The sequence below is a fragment of the Perissodus microlepis genome, chromosome 3, assembly GCF_051167445.1.
Source record: "Perissodus microlepis isolate ML-2025 ecotype Zambia chromosome 3, ASM5116744v1, whole genome shotgun sequence".
Classification (NCBI taxonomy): Eukaryota; Metazoa; Chordata; class Actinopteri; order Cichliformes; family Cichlidae; genus Perissodus; species Perissodus microlepis.
Genome location: NC_140463.1, coordinates 51,408,101 through 51,434,742, shown reverse-complemented (window position 1 = coordinate 51,434,742; position 26,642 = coordinate 51,408,101). Strand labels below are relative to the sequence as shown.

Sequence of the window (26,642 nt, the reverse complement as noted above, 5' to 3'; positions counted from 1 at the left end):
AGGACCATGGCCTCAGATTCTGTTATGGAATTAAATACAGAAGGTACCAGTCCTCCAGCTGCAGGTTGTCATTGTTTCATGACATGAAGGCAGTCCAAAAAACCCAAAACTACTTTTGCTTGTTTAGCTTGTAGGAAACGAGGGAACTGATTTTACCAGTGGCATTGTCTGGGTCTCCAGGCTCTGAGTACATCACTACAGTTTAGCAGCTGCACTACTTAAGTTTGTTGTTGGAACAGGCAGGTTAGTTTTAAGGATGCAGAACAGTTACTGTAATCTAAACAGGGGCCTCTGCAGCTGTCAGCCATAACGAAACGCACTGTTTATAAAGCATCACATCAAAAACTGGTCAGATAATCACATTTTTATTAGTGCTATTAATGAGCTTATATTATTTTAAGGTGTAGTACAGAAGGGTGAAGCTGTCGGCCTGTACTAACAGCCAATAGGGGGCAATCAGTCTATTTTAGCTTCCTGTACGGAGGGATGTCCTGTGACTGCTTTAACCAGGAAACAACATTTTACATGTTTTTAGGCAAAGACATCGACTTTGGGGGTAACGATGGTCACAGAATCGTGGAGTAAGTCTGCTTGAACCAAAGGCAGGGCTCTGTATGCGTCATTCACATTAACTTAATATAAGCAGTGAATAAAGATGAGATAAATCATTTAACTGCGGATTTCCCACTTCAGGGAGCTGTGCAGCAGTTTTAACATGCTACCACTAGGTGGTGCTAAAAGCTGATATTTTGAACTAATGATCAGAGGCTGCTGTAAGATGCACACAGCAAACATTTTGGGCCTGACACCACAATTTGTGCACAGTGTACACAGCTACTTCAGACGCACATACAAAAACCAGCTCATCCACATGTGTGCGATCTGTACATCATACAGAACATTTATGGTTCATTCAATCCTCAAAATACGAAATCATCCTCATCAGACTGTCACGTGTCCCTGTGGCGACTCCAAGAAAGGCCTCGTCTCACGCTGAGCTTTGATTTAACAGGTGAAACACATCCACACCTCAGAGTACCTGTTAACGGTTCCTCCTACGGGTTTTGGGTTGGTTGTACAACTCCACGTGTTAGTGGATCTTTGTCTACAAACATCCTGAACCAACTGAACCCATGATCTGTGTTTAGGCAGACAATCAGAAGCACAAGCTTAAGAAATGAAGTTTCAGTCAGTGGGCAGGAGGCAGGACCTCCTGAGAGGCAGCTCTCCTGTATCAAAGATGAGTGCTCAGCACAGGCGAGCAGCCATTCATGCCCTGCTGTTTAAACAACATTAAACAGGTTTTAAAGCAGCCGACATGAGTTCAGCTGGTATTTAAAGCTGGTAAAATGAGTTCACTTTGTAGAGCCGAGTAACAGGACTACAGTAAGATAAAACAATATCGATCATTTTGAGAATAAAGTCACAAATCTATTTAGAGAAAAACACCGAAATGTGGCGATGACAGTCGTTTTAAGTGCCACGGCTGCACTGTGAGCTGGTGAAATGCTTCAGGATCAGGTTTAGTTGCAATAACTAATCTGCACATTTCCACTTTATTCTCAGAAGGACCTTTATGTTAATGTGCTCCCTACACTCCTATGTAGGAAGGACACTTGCAGCAGTATTTCTGTTAAAGGAAACGAGGCCAAAGATTTTTGTAAAGCTCCAGTGGATTCAAAGTTCAGAGTTTGCATAAAGGTGGCTTTAATAAAGACACACTTACAAATAAAGTCTTTTTAAAGCTTTAACTCCAGAACAAACTGGAGAAACTTCTCAACTTTTAGTTTTCAAACGACGGCGCTCTCAACTCAGCACGCTCGCCATGATGTGTCACTTTGTATCCAGACCTCCAGCTGGATTCTTCTTCATATTTCACACGTCTTTGCAAACTGAGGTCGCACACAACAAAACAGAATAACAGAGATGCATCTGTGTGGACGCTGTTTGATCCCAGGGAAATGAATGAATCGGATATCTGATCGGAGACTGAAGCAGAGTAGTGTTACTGGTCAGACTTGTGCCTTATAGAGCTCTTCAACAAAGTCCTGTTTCACTTTTTTCCACCCAACACACACGCACGCACACACACACCTGCAAATTTAATTTAATAAATAAGACGTACAAAGTTGTAAGGCAAAGTTGATCATGCATTTGTCACGATAAACAACAACATACATGGCAGCAGAATCACTCCCACCCACCAACCCTTCATATCAAGCTTTCAGATTGTTGCCTGCTGACATCCTGATCTCGTACATCTACCCCCGATTTCTGCAGCAGGGTGAACTCTTTGTTCAGGGGGGTCGAAGCAGCAGGCTGGACCCACTGTGAGGTTTAGACACGCCAACTACAGCTGGAACTGATTCAGGACGAGTCAGAGGCTCGGATCCAGCACCCAACTGCTGCGTGCCTCAGGACGTCCCGAGATAGCTCTGCAGCTTCCTTACTGTACTTCTGTCCAAAGAGCAAAGGTCAAAGTCAAACGTAGTGTTTGTAATGTGGAAGTGTCCGGTCTCTTCAATCAGGTTTACAATCTGCAAGACAGAAAGTGAGAGTGGTGAGCACAGGCTGGGTCAAAGTAAACTATGAACTAATAGTTCTACATCACTACATTATTATTTGTGTCTAATGTCTAATATTTATTTTAAGCAAGCAGATTTCTTTGTGCAGTCATCTGCTGCAGGCACAGCACGCTCTCAGCTGGCCAATCAGAAGAGAGCTTTGACCTGAGCTAACGTGTTTCCCTAAACTGGTCGATTTAAACCGTGTGAATAAAATCTGAGATCTGAAAATCACTGAATTCAGTTTTTACATCTGACACGGATCCCAAACTTTGTAGAAGTGGGTTTGTGTCTGATGGACGTATCGGACACTGCTGACATCAGCTCACCTGTTGCAGTATGTGACCTTCTCTTAGTGTCATTAGTCTTTTATGCAGCTCCACCAGCTCATCCAGGTAAACCTGAAAAGCACACAGCAAAGACGGCTGTCACGATGTAGCAGTGGCTGATGGTAACAGACCTCAAGACATAAAAACACTTTCCATATTTCAGAATATTTACTAGTCTGCTCCACATTACACCCACTGTTTCTAAAAACCAAAGACACTCGTTCTCACCTTGTCACACTCCATGCTTTTGCTCTGCTTGGTGGGACTTTTTACTTCCACTATCTGACAGACAGAAGAGCAAAGAGTCACCCAGGGTCACGCACACACCTGGATACTGTGGCTTTCAATGATGCTGATCTAAGACATAAGCCAGTATATTACTGATATGATTACCTGGTTATTAGTAGACTTTAATAAGGGCGGGGCCTCACTGCACGACAGCGGGGAATGGGAGGAGCTGTCACTTCTGCTGCCATCACTTAAACTAATCCCAAGTATGAAGTCACAAAGAATAAAGACATTAAAACTGTTGTCTCAGCAGCCATTCAAAAAGCTGCCCTCGGGTTACTAACCTGTGCTGGTGGTGTGTGAGGTGTGCTGCTCGATCCGTGTCTGAATCCACGTCGTCGTTGTCGTCCTCTGAATCGTCGTCGTCGTCCGAGTGCAGATCCTGCATCACTGACTGCAGCGGGCCAAGCACTGAGTGGAACAGTTCAATAAAGCCTCAGTCACTGCAGTTTAAACCTCAGAAATACAAGCAGAAAGCAGCAGATTGTGACGTTGGTACTGTAAAGCTCAGCAAATGTGGACCGGTGTATCTGACTTTCAAAGGGAACATGCACACATCTCTAACTCTACACAGCTGACTTACAGCTCTGGTTCAAACATTCCTCTCTGGTTTTCAATTGTTCTCATTGCTCAGGAAAACAACAGGATTCTTTCATGTTCTTCAATCTCAAAACGATTTAGCAGCCTCTCTTACCACGTCTTCAACTTTCTGAACCAACTCAAAGTAAAAGTTTATAAACCAGGCTGTGCCCGTTTGTCTACAGGCTCAAAGTGATACTTTAAGAAGATTTGTGGTAATAATGTTTCTGATAATTTACACAAAAAGATATTTTCTGCAGCATTTCTAAGTTTGATTAAATGAAGGGCATCCCATGATTGCTTCCAATGAGCTACTGTCACTGATGACACACAGTGCCGTTTGCAGCAGCATTAAAGTGGCACTGCAACACAGAATAAGTCAAATGTAGTACAGAAACAGGGTTGGTGTTAGTCGTAGTTTGGCCTGGAAACTTTTGTTAAACAGTAACTAAAGTAACTTAACCTTGTGACTCTTCAGGAACCTGCACAATATTTTCACAATAAAACTGAAGACATGTTGCAGAGGACTGTGATTGTTGGAGGTTCCTGAAGTTGCTCCACTGCGGACTGACACATGTGGCTCTCACTCCCAGACATGCCCAGGCTTGTCTCTTAATTGCATGCACTAGGGATCGTAACCACCTGGTGTTGCTATAGCAATGATATCTCAGTATGACAGTTTTGCATCACGTAAGAATTTATACCAGTATGACTGCCGACAATATGATATACACAGCTAGTTAATGCTTCCACTTTACAATAATAAAGCTTATGGTTCATACTAGAATATGAAGGAGGGATCACTCTCCTCAGCCTTCCCGGGAAAGTCTGTGCCAGCGGGCTGGAAGTGAGAGTTCGTCCACTGCAGGAGCAGGATGTAGAGTGGCTACATAAGATGCAGGTTCAGGCATACCAGGCAAATTCAAGGTCTGGCTATTCCAGCATGGTACAGTACCAAGACTCATTGGCAAGTCCTGCATGGGGCGTCAGCGACTCAGGTCCACCCACTTCCAACAATGGGCAATAGCTGAGCCCTGGCTGAGGAGACGCATGGTCCGAGCTACTAGTAAGCTAACATAAACTAACCAACCCAGTGACATCACATGCTGATGTCGGTAAACGTGTTATATAAACTTAAACTTTAAGCACTTACTTCTTAAATCCAGCTGCACAGACAGCGTTACCTTTGAGAGCAGGGCTCAGTGGTGTAAATTAGCCTTCATACATGTAGACTTAATGATAACAGCGAATTATCTCCATATCAAGTTAACAAATCGTGAGCATGTTAAATTCCCACCAAGCAGGTTAACGATTATGGTAACTGTAACACTTCAGTTTTCTTTACATTGGAGTTTTGCTGAGTGCTGTGCATTGTTGTGAATGTCAGCTACATGTGTCGTAGTGAGGAGAGAGGTTGTGTGTCTGCCTGTGTGCAGGGGTGCTGCGTGTCAGCTGGAGGCGGTGAAACAACACTGTTCAATATCGATCCTGCTGCTAAGGAGCGTTTAATCCAAACAGTGTAGCAACCTTATGACAACCATACCACAGTCTCTACAGGGCACACAAGAAGTGTTAGGCTACCACTGTGTACTTGGTGTTACGCTTGCATGACAACAGACTGTTGGACGCATTTGCTTTCTTTGATTTCTACCAGTGAGTGTGATAAGTTTATGTCAGCTGGACCTAATGTGATGTTAAAAACACTGTTTAAGCTTCACACTGCCAGACTGAATACTTCCACCTGTGTAACACAACAGTTTGACTCACTGTAGTCTCGTCACATGCTGACATCACCCTGTCCTCTGTGCATCGTGGAAAGTGACGATGGGAAAACATTCAGACACTTTGTGCTCACGTTAGTTTTCCTCTCCCAGATTCTCCCAACAAGCAGCTGAAGATCTATTAGGATAATTGTTGTTATCACAGTTACTATTCCAGATGTTTTATCTGATTACATCTCAACGCCCCACCACCCACCCCCCTTTGTCCTGTGCTGTTGTTGATTTGTTGAAAATAAAAGTCATTAAAAAGTGAATTCAATTCTTCTACGGTGCTGCTGAGCACACGCATGTGTGCGAGGCGGCTGTTTGTCGGTTTGCTGAATGGCACTGAACACATGTGTACAGTTTAAATCATTTGCTCACGATTATGTTTAATTTCACGTGGCACTCATGATATAAATCTAATCACGAAAACACAAACAAACCAAAGCGGTTTATTGGTTACATCGCTTTGACTGCACGAAGTATGATGTTAGTGTCACTAACAAACAGTACAAACTAAACTTTGTAACTTGTGTGCACGGTCCAAGTCGGTTACCTTGCCGTTTGTGGGGTGTGGGAGCAAAGCTTGAACTGGAGCTGGAACCCGCTGGACTGGGCTGCTCAGACTGGGAGGAAGAAGAGAGACAGGCAGCGATTAACGATAAAAATATGACTCAAACTGCTGTTTGACTGAATGTGGCGGTTCTGCAAACAAAGAAGCAAATGAATACTGTTCGAGCCCCGGCTCGGACAGTCTCGGTCGTTGTGTCCTCGGGCGAGACACTTCACCCGTTACCTACTGGTGGTGGTCAGAGGGCCCGGTGGCGCCAGTGTCCGGCAGCCTCGCCTCTGTCAGTGCGCCCAGGGTGGCTGTGGCTACAATGTAGCTGCCATCACCAGTGTGTGAATGTGTGTGTGAATGGGTGGATGACTGGATGTGTAAAGTGCTATACAAATACAGGCCATTTACCATTTACTGTTATTATTATGTATGTGCTGAAAGAAGACCAAACCCAGCAGGAGTGGACCAACCTGGACTCACCAGTGGACCAACCTGGACTCACCAGTGGACCAACCTGGACTCACCAGTGGACCAACCTGGACTCACCAGTGGACCAACCTGGACTCACCAGTGGACCAACCTGGACTCACCAGTGGACCAACCTGGACTCACCAGTGGACCAACCTGGACTCACCAGTGGACCAACCTGGACTCACCAGTGTTCCCACTTTGAACACGTTTGGCTTTCAAACCATCTCCAAGGGACAGGAATTAAGAGTTACAGTGAGGGGGACTCTTTATTAAAAATATGTTTATTTATCAAGGTTTGTATTTATTTTCAACAAATACAAACATAAAATCAAACAAACGAGGCTGCAGAGAGCACTGGATGTCTTTTTTAAACTGATGTCAGAACTACCTGTCCTGACATTAGTAGAAAAAAGAAAAGCTCCAACAGGAGCCTGGTTTCATAGTGCCATCCATCTTCTGTTGGGTCGGCAAAGCATCAAGAGAAAATTAGATTTTTGTGTAAATGTTCAAGGTTGAAGCAGTACCTTTTATAAGAGCTCACACAGAGAAAAGTTCAAATGAAACAGTGTGTGCTGACATTTCCATACAGTCCTTACCTTCATGTCCATGTATGTGTTTGACACGTCTGTAGTTTGGATTCATAAAAGCCAAAAATGAAAATCGTTCTTTTAAACCCTTTCTTGAAGCAGCATCTGCCCACAGGCAGCAGAGGCTCATACAGCCCAGAGTGAGGATGTTTGACTCTTTCAGATGTGGACTTAAACAATGACAGTGCACGTTTAAACGTGTTTCAATGTACAAGCACAGATACATAAGGAAACCTTCACAGTGCAAAACATGGTGAGGAGAAACGTGAGAGAAACAGAGCGCACAGCTGCTCTGCTGGTTTACAAGCTTCTTCAAAGTGTCATAAATCTGACCGGCACTCCTGTTTACGGCTTTTGTTCTCCTTTACTCCAAGTAAGCAAACCCAATCACATCAAGAGACAATAAAGCGACTCCCAGCACATCCAGGAAACTGTCTGACGGTCTAGTTTAGAAACCACGGGGAACAAAGTAGGAAAAGTTGATGCCTGCAGCCGCTCTCACATCCACAGCTCGCAGCGCTCTGCCTCAGCTCTGCTCCTCACGCTCGAACCATCCGATTCATCTGCTCTGGATTTCCTCTGATTAGTTCCCAACAATGGGTTCAGCTACGGTTCCCCCGCTGCTCTGCACAGCGAGCAACCCGCTCGCTCCTCCACGCGTCCACTGTCACAGATCAATATCCCATCTGTGATCTGTTCAGCCTACAATAATGAATCCCGCTAACCTGCAAAGCTAATGACAACAGATGGCTGGCACTCATTACAGTTTGAAAATAAGAGAGAGGACTGTCCACAGCAGCAGACGACATCACTCTCATGAAGAGCAAACATACCTGGGATGTGATTAAAACAGCTGAATGTAGAAAAACACTGCACAGACTCAGGATAACATGAATACTGTCATTCAAAATAAAGATATTTTTATCATGTTTGAAGTTTAAGACACTCTGACATAATTAAATGTTCTTATGTTCGTGCTGTGTGAAGATGATGAGTGGACACTTAAATCAAATAGATGATAAACTTTCTTTTACTAAATTTATCTGTCACCAGTGTGACATCGTCAGCATCCTGAGACACCAGCATCTCTGTGGGGTCCTGACCATCCAGCACAAAGCGCCTCGACGATGCGGCGCCACGGAAATAAAACCGATTCGTTTTAAACAGACGTGTGCTGGTCGGAGGTCACACCCAGTTTCCCTTCCTTCATGTCATCACCTCGTCCGCGTTTCCTTCTCTGCTGTTTTTATCCGAGCACTCACTCCCAAACTCTGAGATCAAAGATGAAGCAATGGGAGCGCTGGGCCGTGTCGCCTCAGGCCCACCAGGGTTGCTAGCCTGGGCACAATCAAATGCCTGGAATTTGTCACCCCACATGCTTTTTACAACCAGTAGCTGCAGCAGCAGCAGCCCCCACCCCAAAGCTACTTTCATGACAAAAACACAGGTTTTGGTGGCACTCTGTGAGAACTCCTTTGACCAACCACGCGGCAGAGAGCGATGCGTGAAAGAGCTGCACTTCATACAATCACTGACAACAGAAATAAAAACTGCTGCATAAAGAAATGCTGTGGAGCACAAACACGCAGCCATTTGATTCTTTCAAAGCTAAAAGAATTCAAGAGGAGCTGTGCCATTTACGGCCCTCGTTTCTCCTCAGGTGCTGTAAAACCATAAATCTTCCTCGTCTGCGATTTGGCTTTAAAACGGCATCTTTATGGGGAGGCTCTCTGCAAACCAGCGTGGGCATGGCAACAAGGTCAAATGTCAGCCTGTTCATGAAACTGCAGCATTTTCCTAATTTGGCTCGCGGGTTTGAAGAAGACGCAGACACTCTGTTAGATACTCGACATCATCATCAGCTGTTTGCTCCCAAACCGATCAATGTGCAGACGAACGCACCTGAACTTCCACCAGGTTTACTGTGCCCCCCTCCCCAAACCATCCCTGGTGGTTGTTTGAGTTTATACACATCAAGGAGAAGATGTGCCTTATACTTGTACCTATGTAGCAGAGCCAGTAGATGAGCTCATTCCCAGCTGTAACGACAGTAAAGCGTCACGTTTACTCACATCCGATCTGGCAGACTGGTCCTCCATATCAGAGTCATTAGCATCGACCAGGTCCTGGAATGGCGGCAGCGTGGACACGCTCCTGAGGTCTGCGTCCTCGCTTTCTGCTCGTAGCTTACTGGTGTGCAGCTGCGATCTGTCTCTCAGTAGTTTCTTATCCAAACACGGACCGTCTAACTCTGAAATCTGCATTTCCGAGGAATTCACAAACCCCTTTTTGCGTCTTTTGGTCCCGTGATCGTCACCTTCGAGGCCGGACAAGCGCTTGTTTAACCTCGACGCATGAGTTATCCCCTCAGTCCTACGCTCCTTAGACAAAGACTTGGGCTGCTTGAAGCCCATCTTAGGATTGATCTCTCTAAGTGGCTGGTTCTCTTTGGGTTTCCTGGAAGATTCTTTGGGGGCTTTTCCGGGTTCCCAGCCCGAGTCCCTGAAGGCACTTTTGGGGTCTTTTAAATCTTTTGGGGTCTTGTCTATATGGTCCTTAAATGGCTTGTGGAGTTTGGAGATGCTGCTGTTGTCAGTGCTGGTGGTTGTGGCCATGATGAGGAAAGTGTTTCCTTTAGAGCCATCCTGCAGATTGAAACAAACACAGGAGATCAGATAGTAGCGTCGGATATTTAAGTAGCTGGAGATGAAAGGTGACATCAAGCAAAACAATAACAAAAGAGAAAGAAAGACTGAAGCTACACGGGAAAACACGTAAAGCTCAGAGTGTTCAGGCACAAGGCAAAGGGAAGCTCCTCGCACTGTCAGGGCGCCAATGAGACCACACCGCTGTCAGCTGATACAGTATCGAACACGCCACCGATTTTATAAGCAAAGATGTTTTTAAAGGTGCCGTGGACATGAAACCCACTCAGTCCACACATGCAAAGACATCATACACGTGCACATATTAAGTTATGCATAGTAATGAAAAACAATGCAGGGAAAAGTGCTGAACACACTAACTGAAACTTGTACAAAAACCTTTATTGATAGTACAGCTTCAAGACGCCTCCGTTATGAAGGAAGCAGTCACACTGCTCGGGTGTGGCTTCGTCCCACTCTGTGGGATCATAATCTGAACAGGTGATTGGGTCTAATCCTGACTGTCCCTCACGCTGATGTTGAAACCAAAGCTGATTGGGCGAAACAAAAACACAAAGTGTGGAACAGATCAGCTGATTCTGTTTGCTAATGTGTTTGTGCCAACAAAATCCAAATGAGCTCATATTTTTCTACATTTTCTTAGTTTAAAAAACTTAGTTTTAAGTTTTTCTGAATAAATATGAGTTTTAAATCAGTGCATTCTGTTTTTATTTACATTTCACGCAGTGTCCCAATATTGGCTGACAAACACTGCAATGATCAACTGTACAGCGAAACACTGATGCTGTCTTACTTTAAAACACTAAATATCTGTTTCTTTGTCCACAAACATCCACACAGGTAAATCTTCGGCCCCTGACATTCTGATGTACGTCAGATATTATAAAGTGGATCCCAGCAATCTCAGAAAAATTGGGGATGTCCCTGGCCACTCATTTCTAAGCCGACTAAACGAGGAAAGCCAAACGACTGCTGTGAAACTAAGAAACACTGCAACACACTGTGGGTTCAGCTTGACGGCTGTATAATGGACAAACACTCTAAATGCGGTTCAGCTGTGTGGCGTCTCACATCGTGCACGATGAACACGTTATCCTCCAACACCAGACTAAACCCAGAACAGAAACAGGTAACCTGATGGTAACCCTCAGCTGCATCAGTGGCTCCAAACTAACCTGCTGAGGTTGCTTTTAACAGCAGTTGTTCTGGTTTCATGTTCCAGCTATAAAACATGTTTTTGCTATCATGCCATCTAAATTTTAAACTTACCACATACACTGATGTGCTCATGCATATACACAGAACGGACGATGACATCTTTGCTGCTGAGGAATTATTTCCCCTTTTTCCAATTTTCAAAATGTTTAAAACGTTAAAAAGACAGAATATTTCAAACATTAAAGCACAACATGGTACAAAACATTTTGGTTACTGGTAACCAAAATAACACAAGTGGCATAAAAACACATTGATTTGAACATTTGTGACCCACCTGTGGAAGACTGTAGGCTCCAGTCTCTCATCGAAGGTTAAATATGATGTGAAGATAACTTACTGCTAAAGATGTTCATGCACTATTAAATATGACAAAACGAATACACTGTGGCACATTGTGCTGTGCATTATTAATGATGCACATTGATGCAATTCATAGAAATAAATGATCATCCCTTTCCTCTGACGGGTCGTTGCATTAAAATAAATATATCAATAATGACTTTGGTTTGCAGAGCGCCTCACATGAAACCCAAGGACGTGCTAGAAACAGTACAAATAAAAATATAGTGAAGAAGCCCAGAGCTCCCTCACAACAACCGCCTTCTTCAGTTTATCCAAGGAAACACAGAGACATTCCCAAGCCAGCCGAGAAGCAACCTCTCCCGGGACCGCCTCCCAGAAGGCCACGCCCTGAACACCTCACCCGGCGACAGCCGACTCAAATGGCTCCTTTCGATGTAGAAGGACATCGACTGCAGTCCGAGTCCCTCTTGAACTCGTCACCCTATCACAAAGCAAAAGCCCACCTTCGGAGAAAGCTCACGTCTTGTATCTGCGATCTCATTCTTTGCACTTCAGCAGTGAGTAACAATAACAGGCCTAGTTTTATAAGCGATGGCTGCTTTGCCATTTGCTGGCAGACGACTGCGTATGGGAGACACAATATTCTCCCACTGGGCACCAATTAAAGCGTTAACATTAAACAACTAGTCCTTCTGATACGTCTAATGACAGCAGCTCTGATGATTCAGGCACATTCCTGCTAAGAATAGGCCGAAGCACCTCGGTTTGAACTCAGTTCAATTCAATTTTATTCACACAGCAACAAATCACAACAAGCTTTACATTGTACAGTATATCCTATAATAATAGACACAGAAAACTCTTATCCACATACGACACCATGTCAGTTCTGTTCACCACAGCTCAATTATACACATTATGACATAATCATGTTGCCTAGCAACAAGCTTTTAGCATATATAAACTTTACCACCATATTATTATTTATTGATTGATTTTTTTTACTTTTTTAATCAAGTACATCAACTAACAATATTGTAGTTTTAGTATTTACTGATTCATCTAAAACAAAAAAATAAATTAGTACCGCACACCGGTGCACCCTGGGAGAGGCTCCAGGCCCTGACAGGCCAAAGCGTTTAGTGCAGTACAAGCAGGAATCACCCTGAGGTTTAAAGAACATATTTCATGCTTGTGCTACAACTTTTTTGTAGCAGCTGGTCTTTGCTGCAAAACGAGCGACCTTTGTAGCAGCAGTGCTATAAGCTAACAAGGTAAAGAGCAGAGACACTGACCTTGGACGCATTAAAGCCTTTGCTTTTCTTTGTGTCAGAGCTGTTGGGAAGTGTTGCCAGCTTGAGGTGGGAGCCAAACAGGGAGGCTGAGCCCTCCTGCATTATCATCACCTGCCAAAGGAACATCAGCAGCTTAAATGAGCAGAGAGTTCTTTGCTTTCAGTAAATGTAGAGTATTCAGTCTCTACCAGGACAGCTGCTAATGAATCAGTCATTTACTGAGTAATATCACTGTGTTTTTAGAGTCAAGTACCAGAAAAAAGGACATCAGTAAAGAACGTTCAGCTTTACTGTCAAGCAGCTTGTGTGAGCACTTTTGTACATATTTGTTCTATATTACATGGATTTCATCCCAGTGACATCAGTGCCTCACATGTAACTGACTTGGCTCAAACCCGTTCCCATAAAAAAAAAAACTGCATCAAAAACAATCAAAGAAAGAACAACAAAGGATTCTTCACTTGTACGAGTGAAGATGGGTATCATGAAGATTTAGAGTAACAGATAAATGCCACAGTTACCAAACACACAAAACCATATGACCATACACTATACTGGGTAGTGTGTGGCTGCACTCGAGGTTCACCTGAAGCACAACAAGTGAGCACCGCTCCAACTCCAATCCCCAAACGTTTGATCGAATGCTTATATAGGTCATCATGTGCTACCACATGCCCCTCTTCATGAAACGTCTCACGTGGTCTGAAATCTTACTCAAGAACAGAACCCGATTCCTGCCTAGCCTAAACATTTAGCTAACTATGGCTAATCATGAAGTGGACCTGCTGTCATCTTAGATGGCAGTGCAGGGGCGGGGCCGGTGTCCTGCAGGTTACAGAGCTCACCCTGGGTCAACACACCTGAATCACATGACTAGCTCATTACCAGGCCTCTGGAGAACCTCAGGACATGTTGAGGAGGTAAATAAACTGGATTAAAATGAAGTCAGTGCACGTGAAAGTCCCAGTGAGGGAATTAAAAAGCTTAGCAAAGGATGGCAAGTTAAAGATGTGTTTATTGAATTCATTATAAACACTTTATCAACATCTTAGCAACATAAACTGTTGTTCCACGATTTCTGGCACAGCTTTAAAAAGAAACACATGCTTTATGTTTAGTAACAGCGTTTGATTTTCATACTGCACATTATAGCAAACATGTCCACTTTGGTCCTGTCCATACACAACCACAGATTTGTGACTTTGTAAAGCTCAACTGTGCTGCTCTGTTATTTTTGGCAAACTCCAGGAAGACAGTTGCACTATGTTAACATAGATGTAAAAGCTCCAGACAAGAAAACAACCAACACCTCTGCTGGTGTGGGGCAGCAGGGCCGTACATACATGCCCCGTGAACGCCGTGTTTCCATGACTGTAGGCGTCTTATGTGAGCACTGGATCTGACAATCTTTCAAGTGCACGATTTAGTAACGGGACACATTTGAAACAACTGGTTTTGACTGAAATCCCTTACATTAAAGTGCTACAACAAAGTTTAACATCTGCAGCAACAATAACTGCTACATTGTGTCATTGCTGAGGTGGTAACAGCACAGGGAAGTAACAGTAACAGGGAGGACGGAGTCATTATGAGCTACAAGCCTGTTAGAAATCCTACCTTTGAGTCTTCTGAACTTCTTTTGTGAGGATTTCGTTGCTGTGAAGGACAACAGAAGAACAGCGTGACAATCTTGGTAAACAGAAAAATACAAACTGCACTCATCACTATTCATATCTCACATATGCAGGGTAAACTAGTTCAGCCATCGACTGTCCTCTCCAGACTGACTGTAGCACTTCAGCCCACTGTGAGGCCAATCAGAGGCTCCAGACATGTCAAATAAAGTGAATCAATACTGAAGTGCAGTTTTAAAACCCTCAGATTTACTGAGGAACGTAAACTAATGTCATTGCTGTAAAGACTATACACATATACTCCACACATACTACATGCATGATATAAAGCGACAGCCCAGGATGGACCTGGTCTGTCACGCCCTCGTGCCTACCCCTCCAGCTTTCAGTAACTTCCTACGAAACTCCTCTGTTGGATTGTTGAAGGTGAGCTTCTCACAGCGGAGGTGATTGACGGGCGGGTGACCTTCCAGGTGGAGGAACAAGTCATAATCAAAGCGAACTTTCTTCGGTTCTTCCTACAGAGAAGTGGAAGGAAAACCACGAAAGGGACAAACAATAAAAACCCGTCATGCAGCACGTTACCCACATCACGCTCTGTTCTTGACTGCATCATTTAATTAGATTCAATTCCATTTTATTTACACAGCATCAAATCACAGCAAAAGTCGCCTCAAGGCGCTTTATATTGTACAGTAGATACAGAGAAAAAGCCAACAATCATATGACCCCCTACGAGCAGCACTTTGGTGACAGCGGAAAGGAAAAACTCCCTTTTAACAGGAAGAAACCTCCAGCAGGGTCAGGGAGGGGCGGGGCCATCTGCTGTGACCGGACTACATTATTCAGATCCCAAACACCCTCTGAAGCCTGAACCATGAAATAACAGACAGAATTTTTTTTTTTTTAATTGAATTAATTAAAATTTAATTTTCATATAAACCTTTAATTTTGATTGAATTTGCAACATCTGGCAAAAACGTGTTGTGCAATTTATTTACTTTCTTCAAGGGAAAATAAATAAATAAATCACACTGATTATGTACAAGAACTGTATTTGTTAAATATGATACACTAGGCACCAACTAAGTACCACAGTAACACAGCAAGCTCAATTCCTGATTGTAAATGACTAATTAAAAAAATAAATGAATCCATGTTTTTGCTGGGTTAAGATCAACTTTGATTTTTTGCTTTTGGACTTAGTTTCATTATTTTTACTGGCTTTTTTATTTTAAATCGCCATTTGATGAAATGATGACAGTTTGGGTTGAGACGACCTTTGCTCAGGAGTCAGCATCTGTTAGACGTGTTCGAAAGGCTCTCTGCTAGAAAACGCCAAAGAAAATAGAGCCAGTGGAACCAGTGGAACCAGTGACAAGTTAAAACTCAGGAACAAATGCTGCGTCTGAATTTTGCACCATTAACCAATAATGGAGCTCTTCCAGCACTACAAAATGCACCTTTCTCTCCACTGGATTTGCCAGTGGCCCAGTATCTGTGTGGGGTCACCAGTTTGCTGTGTGAAGCTTTGTCTCGTTTAACTTAAATCTCTGCATTCATGACCTACGTTAGCAGCTGTCGTCACCCAAAGTGCTGAGAGCAGAAAAGCACTGTGTGAGAACCAGTTCATCTAGCCTTTACCCTCACATGGCAAAGGTGGCATCGCCTTTAGGCCCAGCTGTGTGTGTGACCTGCTGCTTTGTTAGAGCTGCACACACACCTCTGAGTATGGTAGGCCAGTTCTTTCTCTTTTCCAGCAAAACCACTTTCAAGAGAGCACAACTGAATCACGCGTACACTCCTTCAGTAACCGTCACTGCAGAAGCTTCCACATAATACATGAAATGTTGCAACAGCTTGAAAAGACGCGACTCTTGATAGAAAAATGAAAACAGCTCTGAATGGACACTTTGACAATCAGCCTCTCCAAAGCTGCAGTTCAGGAACGACCCGGTGCAAACCCGACACATGTTCAGAGCATACATAAAAACCCCTTCATGGTCTAGAGGTTCAGGGTCTTACAACAATAGCATTACCCACAGACACAAACCCTGAGCTGAGTGCTGCTTGTTAAATGTACCTTGTTTCTGAAATAAACTTCGATGGGCAAGATGAAGCCTGCGTATCCAGATTCCTCCACTTTGTACGGTGGATCCTTGCACACTGAAAGAGAAAACTGCAGTTAGACTTCAGCACCAGGAGGCTGACAGTTCACAAAGCTTGCTTTAAATTCATGCAGTTACATGAAATGCAGAGCAGCGCTGAGTGTGCTGCAGCCATCTGGTTGGGTTGCTGGGAGACAGCCGCTCTGACAAACACAAAAACCCAACCATTACATAAATCACATCCCCTCCACACCTGAACTAGGTGACAGGACTGTATTAAGACTGTTGCTTCATTTATTGTGTCATTAAACACACTAATCCTGCAGCTGTGTTCTCATGAGACCTCATTAACTCAATTTCTGCAGCCTACTCTGATGCATCGATACAGAGAGCGGGCGTCCATTAGAACCAAAGCCTTAAACACACATGACAAGGCCAAGACGTCCACGCATGCTCGTAGAGGAGCACACGGATCACAACGGATCCCTCCTGAGTCACAAAATGTACCAATGCAGGAAATGTACCAATTAAGTTACGTGTGCTTATTGAACAAAGGAAGCTTTGCTTAATTCTCAAATATTGTCCGTTTGACACATCACAGCGTGCAGCTACGATGGTGATGCGTGTGAATGTGTAGAAATGCTGTACGGATGGGTGAGAGTAGAGAAGGACGACATCTTTCTCACATCGTCCCTCTGCTGCCTCCAACATCTTCGTTCCTGAAAATCACATCTGCTCAACTCACGAGGAAAGATGTGAAAGCCAGGCTGGATTTTCTTTCCTTCTTTTGTAATTTCATATTTAAATGTTTAAACTTATTGTTGTTAATAAGTTACAAACTATTTTACTTACTGGTCACAGATCTAATCCAGTAGTCTAGGACTACGACAGCAGTGGCACCTCTCAGTGTGCTTGTATACACAGCTATGTGCTCAGGTTTCAGTGGTTTAGGTTGAAAAAGCGGCCATGACCTGATGGAGCACATAATGGTTGTTGTGAAACGTTAGCTTTTTTTTTTTTTAAGCTTTTCAGGATTTTTTTTCCTTCCATACTTTTAACTCTGCAGCTGTTTGACAAAATTACATGTCACAGCCTTTGTTACCCTCAAAATGAATCAGGATCCTTATTTTAGGACAGATGTGTCATAGACACTAGGCTTGTAACAATACTACAGTTTCAGTTTTAATACCAATACCCAGAAAAATAGTAAGGTGAAGAGTATAACTGCATCCTACACCAACAGAAGTAATGGTGAAGACGTTCTATCTTGAAAATGTCAAGTTGTTACCTTTCAACTAATTCTTTCAAATATAAAGTTGATTTAAATAAAATCAATCCTGGTGGCCTGCAGCGCCCCCCCTCAGCCAAAGACACACATTTAAAAATCCGAGCTGATTCTCAGAGATGTTGTCCTCCGACCACGAGGTCGAGGTCAGCGGACGCAAACTCATCTGAGATTTTCAGCAGATACACCTCTGGTATCAAGTTGAAAATCTTAGGTGACCTCCTCCTTGAGTTATCACATTCACAAGACTTTACAAAACCTTGATCCCGACCTTGACGCTGAGACTCAAATCTGTCTGAGATCTTTAGAAGAGCACCTATGGCATGAACTTCCCAACCCTACATCCCCTCATTCTTGATGCATCACATCTGGACAAAGTGTGGTATTAGCTGTGAAATGAAGAAGACGGAGAAAACAGAGTGCTTACTGTGAACGCTCACACGCTCACTGCCTGGATTTCCAAACTGACCTTTCAGGCAGCTCTTTACATCCTGGTAATTGCTAATAGTTAAACAGCAATGCTGACATGTGCTCCTGCCAGGTTAATATTTATGATAATTACTTAATACTTTAATACTAGTGAAATGCAAGCTTCACTGATCTCTGGAGATGCCTCTGAAAGGACTGTTCGGTGTTAAACACAGCTGTTAGCTGCATGCCTGACTTACTGCAGCAGTGCCATGTGAAAACAGCACTGTTTGTATTGATGTTCTTGCAAATATGTACCATTGGAGTCAGTGATTAACATCTGAGTGCCTATTTTTTGACAGCGCTAATAGAGACATCGCTTATGTTTGGAGAACGCAGGGACTGATGTAGACCCCAAAAACACGTCCCCACAGTGAAACGAGGGCGTGGGAGTATTAGGCTGTGGGTATGCTTCAGTCCATCTGCAACTGGAAATCTTGTCAAGGTGGAAGGAATTATCAAGAAAGACACATATGTGATAGTTTGGAAGGAAAAGATCAAGCAGCCAAACCTGGATCTAAGTAATCGCTTTGTCACATTTTCCTTTGTCTGACAAACGCCTGCGTCTCATCTGTTTGTGGGTTTATATTGGTACTAATGTACGACCCTTACATTCATACATCCCTGTAAAAAGGCACTTTGGCGTTCAATCGCTGTTGCTCTAGTAGAGACAGTGCTATTAAAACTGTTCCTAAGTACTGACTAAGACAATCTCAAAGACAAGGACCGACCAAAGCTGCACATCAGCATGAAGCTATGGTGCAGCAGGCAACAGTTGCTCCTGTTCTCGGATGAACGCTACAAAAAGCTGAGCAAAAGCATTCTTCTCATGTCATGGTGAACCTGATTAGTGCTTATTTATGCACAGACAACACTAATTCATCGTGATATTCACCGCAGGTGATGAAGAGTGTCTGTGGTTGACTGAGCAGAGCACCAACAACAACCCTGCACTCCACCACCCTACACCACCTCTCCTGACTACATCACACTAATCAGGTAACAGCAAGACCCTTCGACAAAATGAGGTCAACATTAAGCTCCTGAGCAGCAAGAGCAGAGCAGGATGAACGCACACGCTAAAGTTTGTGTTGGAGGTCAGTTAGGCCGTACGGGTGGAGAGCCTCAGCAAGTTAAAGGTTAGCATGCTCCTCGCTGCTCGTCGTACCTCTCCCACCCCGCTAGCACACATGCTAATGCAGGTCACGTACAGAAGCAGGCTGCATACACACTATATCACATATGTCAGCCTGTTAAGATACACACACCTCCACAGAAACGCACTGAAAGAAACTCCTGATCAAAGGTCTGACACTAACAGCACACACAGCAGGGTGAAACTTCCACACCTCACCTATAAAACCACCACAGAAGTGTTGGATGCTCAGTGAGCTCCGGGGTGGCGAACTTTAATTCTTGCAAAAGGTTGATCAATTTCCTATTATTTGATCTGATTTTATTAGCGTCAACATCATCAACATGTTTGATGAGGAGCAAACGTGATGCAGACGATGTAGGACAACTCGAACATGCCTGAGAAGGACCGTTTACGAAGTTTGGATGAACCTTCAGACTCGTAAACTGAAATCACAGCAGAGAACACGCAGATCTGATTTATGACAACATCTGCATATCATAATAATGATAACAAAAGTAGCTCCTCAGACGTGTAACTGATGAGTCCGATGAAGAAGGAAGTAATAATGGAGCACATTATGATTCTTTATGTCCAATAAAAGCTGCCAAACCAGTGTTAGAACAAATCTAACATTAAGAGAACCATCGAGAAAAAGTGAACAGCAGACAGAGACAGCAGGTTGGTCTCATCAGCTCCAGTCGGTGCTGCTCCTTGTTATTAATGTTTTCCATGGGGGGGAATAAAGGATATGCAGGGTGTGATTGAGGTGGGTGATCTGCTGCACCCTCAAACGAAGCAGCCACAAGAAGAAGAAGAAGAAGACGAGTGGTTTATTTGTACAGCACCAACACGCAGTCGATTTAATGTGCTTCATATTTTAGGGTAAAGCTCCAACAGACAATCTACGCACGTGGAAACCAAACTACACCACCATCAGAGGTGGGCTTCACGTGTGCACCAGTACTTCCTGGAACTATTGGCCTCCTGTAACCTCACGAGGTAAGACATGCTGCACTACATCTGCTTACTAGCTAGCATGTACTGGATATAAAGTCCCAGTATGGAGAGTATGGCTACAACAATGACTTATTATTCAGGCTTATGGATATATTCATGTCAAAAAAGGTTAACAAGTAAGAATAAATGAATGCATAGGCTTTCACAGGTTTCAGGCCCTAATAAAACTCCACCAGCAGGCCACGAGTCTCAGAGCGAGTCCTGACTCAGGCCTCGGAGCTTTGTTGTGGGGAGGGACTGTAAAGAAAGACAAATGTTTTATGGTAAGGCCAACTGAGAGAGGAGTGAAAGAGCTTTCAACAGACACCCCAAATAAATCAAGCTTCAATAAACCACTTCCTCAAACTTCCTTTCATTGATTGAACCGAGGAAGAGTTGGCATTTACAGCCCAGTTCCTGTTCCTTGGAGGTGGCCGCCTTGTTTATCGGCACCTCCTCCTAACCCCATGCTTTCTTGTAAACAACAGCAGCCAGCCTGGAGCTTTCTTTGTGTTTCACCTGAGGAATCAAGGAACAACAAAGCTAAAAAAAATAATAAAACAAATACCGGCAAAATCCCGAAGCCCCTCAGTTTCTCAGAGCTCATTTATTTTTCCTCCACGAACAAACTACACATTTCACGCCGTTTTCAGGGAGATGAACCATCTTTTTATCTTCCAACTTTCCATAAAAGTGACAATTCTCTGAAATATCAAGCACCTTTGAAGAGATTCCCTCCATCTGTAGATTAAACGGCACTACCGAATCCAAATGAGGTGCTTAAGCAGCACGAGCCTCTGCTGCCAAAAACAGCACCGCCTTCGCTGCTTCCTAACAACGTCTTTACCTCCATTTGTTCAGACAGCTTTGCCATTTGGCTGTCACCATGGAAACACCTCCACGCTGGCCTGCTAACTACACAGTAGCGATGATGAAGCGCAACGGCGGCTTTACTCGCCGACTCGGGGAGCTTCTCCGAGCTACACACCCAATCGTTTGGAGAGTGAGGAGAAGTTAGACAAGCGCCATCTTTTGGCGTTCTCGCTCTGACTCCCTTCGATGTTTGGATTGATAACAAAACACTGATGTGCTGACATATGAAGAAGACTGTATTGAGAGCACTTAGGATCTGAGATCTTATCAGTGGACCTAGTTTGGTTTGGTGTTGCTACACAAGCCAATAAAGACCGGCTGACAACTGTAAACAGCAGCAGAGCTACATGACTGATGTTCAGCACCTTCTACATTTTTTGGCGTCCCGACAGACCCCAGATATGTCCAGGTGGACATACAAAGCTTATATTTCATTTGACAAGCCAAGTGAAATGGAGACATGTTAAAAGGATGTCCACGTCCATTTAGTCCCCCCCACCTCCAAACCCTCTGGTTTCCAAGGCTACAGTTTATAACCATCTGTAGTAAATACTACTGCAAAGGTTATCGTGTAAATCAGCACACGACCTGCTGCCATTAAAGCAAACTGTTAGTCCTCACTTCAGTTTGTAATTTTAATATCTGCTCGTGACGTCTCCGTTGTATTTCAGTGTGTAGGTGGAGCCTGTGTGGCTGTTTCAGTTAAACTGGAAAGGAACCATCTCAAGAAAAACAGCTGAGCTCAGATGTTTGTGCGGAGCACACCACGTCCAGGTGCAACAACATGTGCTGGTGACTAATCTCTTAGTTGATTAAACAAGGAAAACATTAGACTAACCCACTAGTGTAAAACTAGGAAACACTCAGGTATTAAGTTCAGTTTGAGAACAGTTTAAAGGAAAATGTCAAAAATGAATTATGGGCCAGTCAGTGAGCCATCGGGGGGCAGATTAAACTCCGCCATGGATTCGACCCCGGAGGGTGGGAGGGTGGGGTTTGGCATCAATGTTAGCAGCAGATCCTGGAAGTCATGTAAGCTGTGAGGCAAGGCCTCCTTGGACTGGACTTGTTTGTCCAACACGCCCCACAGATGCTCGACTGAACTGATATCTGTGGAATCTGAAGCCCAACTCAACACCTTAGACTTGTCCCAGTTGTTCCAGTTTGTGCTACTCAAAGAAGGCACCTTCTCCCACTTCTCCATCATCCTGTTCTGATGCTCAGGTGTCCACTGGTGACCCTTTTGGCAGTAGACGGGGGTCAGCGTGGACATCCTTCCTGCTGTGCAGCCCCATGTGCAACAAACTGCGACACGCTGTGTGTTCTGACACGTTTCTATCAGAACCAGCATAAACATAAACCAGTGTGAGCTTCAGTAAGTCACCCGTTGGACTGGCACAAACAGGTCAGTCTTTGCACCCTGCTGGTTTACCCCTTCCTTCATTAGATCACTTTTGATACTGACCAGTGCAGACTGGGAACATCCCATAGGAGCTGAAGGTTTAGAGATGCAGTAACACAGTCTTAAACCCTTGTGCTTGCCCATGTTTCCTGCTATTAAGGAGAAAACCTTCGCATGCTCCCTGATCTATGCCACTCACCAACAGGTGCACTGATGAAGAGATGAAAGCGCCATCACCTCACCCGTCAGTGGTGGATTTCCATATTACCACACTAACCCTTCTTTTCCACAGTGGCTCTAGTGTGTTGGGCTGTGTCAGCTGGGTGCTGTGTTTCATTAACAGTTAATCTTGTACTTGTACTCCTCTAAAAACTCAACTGTGTGTCACTCCAAGCAGATGATGTCTGCCACTGCTGAACAGGGTAGTCAGGATACTACAATTTCAAACTCAGTACTGACACCACAGGGTCGATTCTGACCCCCTCCTGCAACAACACGTGGTGAAGAAGTTGTACCTTCAAAACATTAACTTGTTCATTTTTCAACAAATTTTCCCAGTTATATGTTAGCTTTAACAAAATAACTATTTCAGCTTAAAGCTTTTATTTCTTTTACTTAATTTCATTACAGATTATTGCAGTAAAATATATTTCAGAATCTACTAATAAACAACGGGCGCAAACAAACAACGCTTTACCATCTACATGACTGAATTATTGTAGAAGAAGAACATAATTAAAATAATAAAACAACACAGAAACAGTTAAATCAGATAACTGTGTAAATTAAAAATGTCCAGTTTTAGATTTATAGGTCAGTAAGTGAGCTACCAGAACTTTACTCATTTATCTTAGACTTTTTCTTAGAATTTAATTCCAAAGAGTCACGCTGACAGATTTCTTTCTTTATCATGTAGAAAAGTTGAGACGTCCTGTTTTCCTTATTTTAAGATACCTCGGAGTCTAACTTCTTTACACTGACAGAAAGGGGAGTTTCACTGATCTGGCCCAGGATAAAGGTGGGCTGTATGTGGCCCACGAGCTAAAGAAGTTCAACATTACTGATCGTCCTTACTGTCTGTGGAGCTATGTGATGAACACTCTGGGTGGACAGTCTGAAGGTTAACTGTGGGGTTCTCCAAGGTTAGTTGTTGACACTGGTTTGTACAGCTCTGGGAAACGTTTGGAAATTCATAAATGAATGTATGACACACTAAACTATTTATACTTAAATAAAGTTTTGTCTGTAGTAATATTATTGTGTCTATTACAGCTACTACTAATGTTATACTAATTACTACTGCTGCTATAAATAAAAAAAAGATGCATGCAGACACATACATCACCTTATTATATGATTATTGCCATCATTGTTATTACTGTAGTATAATAAGCCGAAGCATCAGCCTGCAGCTCTTCACTCACTAATTTGTGTTGTTTGTGTGAAAACATGAAAAGTGAAACGACACCAGGACGTAACATTACACAGACAACATGTACATGACAGAAAGGACTTTGAGTGATAACCTGACTCTGCCAACAATGCACTACAGGTGTGAAATAAATGCATGCACATGAAGAAACAACACACATTAAAGGTATGTGTATATATATATATATATATATGTGTGCGTGTGTTTGATCAATTACAGATGTGAAGCCCTTAGCCCCCCTCCACCCCACCACACAAAGCACCAGGGCAGCTCTCCTCACCTCGCTTTGGTTTCGGGAAGCTTTCGTGCAGATGAAAAACCACTTTCTCCACAAAGTGCTGGATGTTGCTGTGCTCTGGTCCTCGCACAAACACCATCCAGTCGTGGGTGAACCCTTCCACCGTGGGTTTCTTTCTGACCTGGGCACGATGACCAAGTTCCAGTTTCACCTGTACAGCACCCTGCAAAGCACAACGATGCAGGGTTAGCGTTAATAAAGACGGGTCACGGGTCCATGTTTCGTGCAGGTGTTTTTTCCTGAAACACTACAGTCTGCTGTCGAACAACGTTTGTGTCCCTCTTAGCTGAAGCAAACAGCTTAAACACGACGAGCTGAGCTGCTCACATCTCAACCTTCGTGTGTGTCCTGTGCTTTGTTTCGTGAGCTAACGTTACACAACTGTTAAACCGTAACATCGTAAGAATAAAGAGCAAACTTCTCAACAAAGTTGGCATGTCTGCGTTACCGGCCCAGCGACTCCTCTCACTGACTACAGCCGCTCTCCAACACTCTATCGGCGCATTAGCCAAAACGTTTTGGGGGGTTTCTCCCAAAAGATTTTCCTCTGTCTGTCTCTGAGGTGAAGTTAACATCTCTATTATTTGATGTGGTAGCGGCGCGCTAAGTAGCAGTACAGCCCGAAAACCCTTGTTGCAGAAAAACCCACGGACCCCTCCGGTGTGCCATAAATGTCCACGCGTATAGTGTTTAAACCCGAGCCGGGAACAGCAAAGCACCGTGAGCAGCGACTTACCGAGTTGGCCATAGCTGAGGCCGAGCCTTCGTGTTATTTCATGGAGAATTCGTTTTATATTAAATGAGAGGTGAGTGCAGTTTGCCTATGACGGCCGACATGGTTTCTTAGGGACTCAACTCAGACCCAAGACTTTGAAAGGCTCGCCGGCTGTAAAGCGTCTGTAATGACGTGGACAGTATCCGCTTGGGGCTTTTCAAAGTAAAACACTTGCGGTAAAGATGCCTTCCAGGTCCCCACATACCTAACATTCTCCTTATTTATATTTCTTTAGATTTGTCTTTCTTTTGTTTTGTCTTTCAGACAATCTCCACATGTGTTTATTTGAAAAGATTCAGGTTTCTTAACTACTTTTCGACTTTGTTGTTAGCATATATACACACAGCTGTTTATAATCCTGGCTTGTATGATTTTAACCTGTATATGCATGACCCAGAATGAATCATTTTAATTAGTAAATTACGGTTGCCAGCAATCCATTTACTTCCCACATTAAGCTGTTAATGCAGCTCCAAAGACTTCTCCACTCTGCCAGGATTAAAACTAAGCTATGCTTCTCTAATTTTATGACTATAGGTTCCTTTTTGTGTCTCCTGAAGCTGCCCGTGCATTCGACAAGTCTTGCTGGTATTGAAGCTCTATTTTAGTTGAATTGCATGTTTTCACTGTGCAGTATTAGTAAGGAATGTAGGAGTGCCTTCACTGGCGTCTCTGTTCTCTTACTGCGTGTCTGTGGATCCCAGCACTGATACTGGAGTGAGATTTACAGTCTATAAAGTCTTTAAAGGACTTCAGCGGCAAAGAGAATATTTTCACACACTTACTGGATGTTAAGTCTGTTTGCCATGACTTTAAACCAATTTGTTAGGAAAGTAAAAGATCGTGGAGCTATTGTGATATTAATCAGAATCAGAATACTTTATTGATCCCTAGGGGAAATCATTTAATATTAATAATTATATTAATAATTAATAGTAATAGTAATTATTAATATTTAATATTAATTATCACTACAGTGTCATTATTGATCTTTAAATTTATTTTAATGACTGCTAACAACGGTGCACTTTATCCAAAAATTATCCAGTATTTTATTTTGAGCATGAAATGCGGTCACTTCCGTTACGGTCTTTGTTACGTTCAACAAACCTGATCGCTTTAAGAGGCACAGCGCACGCGCGGCTTGGCGTACCCGCTTGAGGCCTCAGAAAGAGCACGAGATGCAAAGAACCAATAAGAGAACAACAGATCCACAGATCTCCAATCAACTACCGGCAACCTCCCGTAAGAACGCTACGTTCAGGTCCCAAAGGAAACCTGATGTTTCTGCCTTAAAACAATTAAATGTAACGTTCAAAGTCGCTCGAACTGGAGTTTACGTTTAAAATGATAATCTGATTGTTCCTGGCTAACGAAAAGAAGCAATTCAGTGAAACTCCAGTTTCCCCTTTTCTGTGCATATATGTTACTAAAAAGGTTTTTTACTATACTGCATAATAACTCCCAAATTTGGACAAAATAATAAGAAAGTCTATGAAAAATCCTCTTACACAAACTAGCCTTCAGTGTACTCCAGAGAATTAGCTTAAAGTGTCATATAATAATAACAATAAATAACCATCATTATTGTATAGCACTTTTTAAAAC

The 26,642-nt window shown here is 43.3% G+C and overlaps 1 protein-coding gene across 3 annotated transcripts; it reads right to left on the bottom strand.

Moving 5' to 3' along the window:
• Positions 1 to 2,091: 2,091 nt before the first annotated feature.
• mllt3 (MLLT3 super elongation complex subunit) lies at positions 2,092 to 25,142 on the bottom strand. Of its 3 annotated transcripts, none has more exons than XM_084916467.1 (13): positions 24,996 to 25,142; positions 24,242 to 24,422; positions 16,343 to 16,425; positions 14,634 to 14,777; positions 14,243 to 14,281; positions 12,626 to 12,736; positions 9,216 to 9,788; positions 6,080 to 6,149; positions 3,466 to 3,592; positions 3,287 to 3,377; positions 3,122 to 3,175; positions 2,894 to 2,965; positions 2,092 to 2,537 (listed from the first exon to the last, which is right to left on the bottom strand). In XM_084916467.1, exons 1-13 carry the CDS (start codon positions 25,005 to 25,007, stop codon positions 2,415 to 2,417), a joined length of 1,680 nt encoding a protein of 559 aa, XP_084772593.1. In that variant the 5' UTR covers positions 25,008 to 25,142; the 3' UTR covers positions 2,092 to 2,414. The 3 variants fall into 3 exon arrangements, with proteins under 3 accessions (XP_084772593.1, XP_084772583.1, XP_084772602.1); XM_084916457.1 differs by having other exon boundaries at positions 3,287 to 3,384; positions 3,467 to 3,592; XM_084916476.1 differs by lacking the exons at positions 24,242 to 24,422; positions 24,996 to 25,142 and adding an exon at positions 16,506 to 17,289 and having other exon boundaries at positions 3,287 to 3,384; positions 3,467 to 3,592.
• Between the last annotated feature and the right edge of the window lie 1,500 nt (positions 25,143 to 26,642).

What these genes read in the sequence shown, in the direction of transcription:
- mllt3 (XM_084916457.1), bottom strand. An exon ending in ACCAGTCTGCCAGATCGGAT is followed by an intron (nt 6,150 to 9,215) that starts GTGAGTAAACGT and finishes TCTTCCTCCCAG; the next exon opens with TCTGAGCAGCCCAGTCCAGC. An exon ending in AAAGCATGGAGTGTGACAAG is followed by an intron (nt 2,966 to 3,121) that starts GTGAGAACGAGT and finishes TGTGCTTTTCAG; the next exon opens with GTTTACCTGGATGAGCTGGT.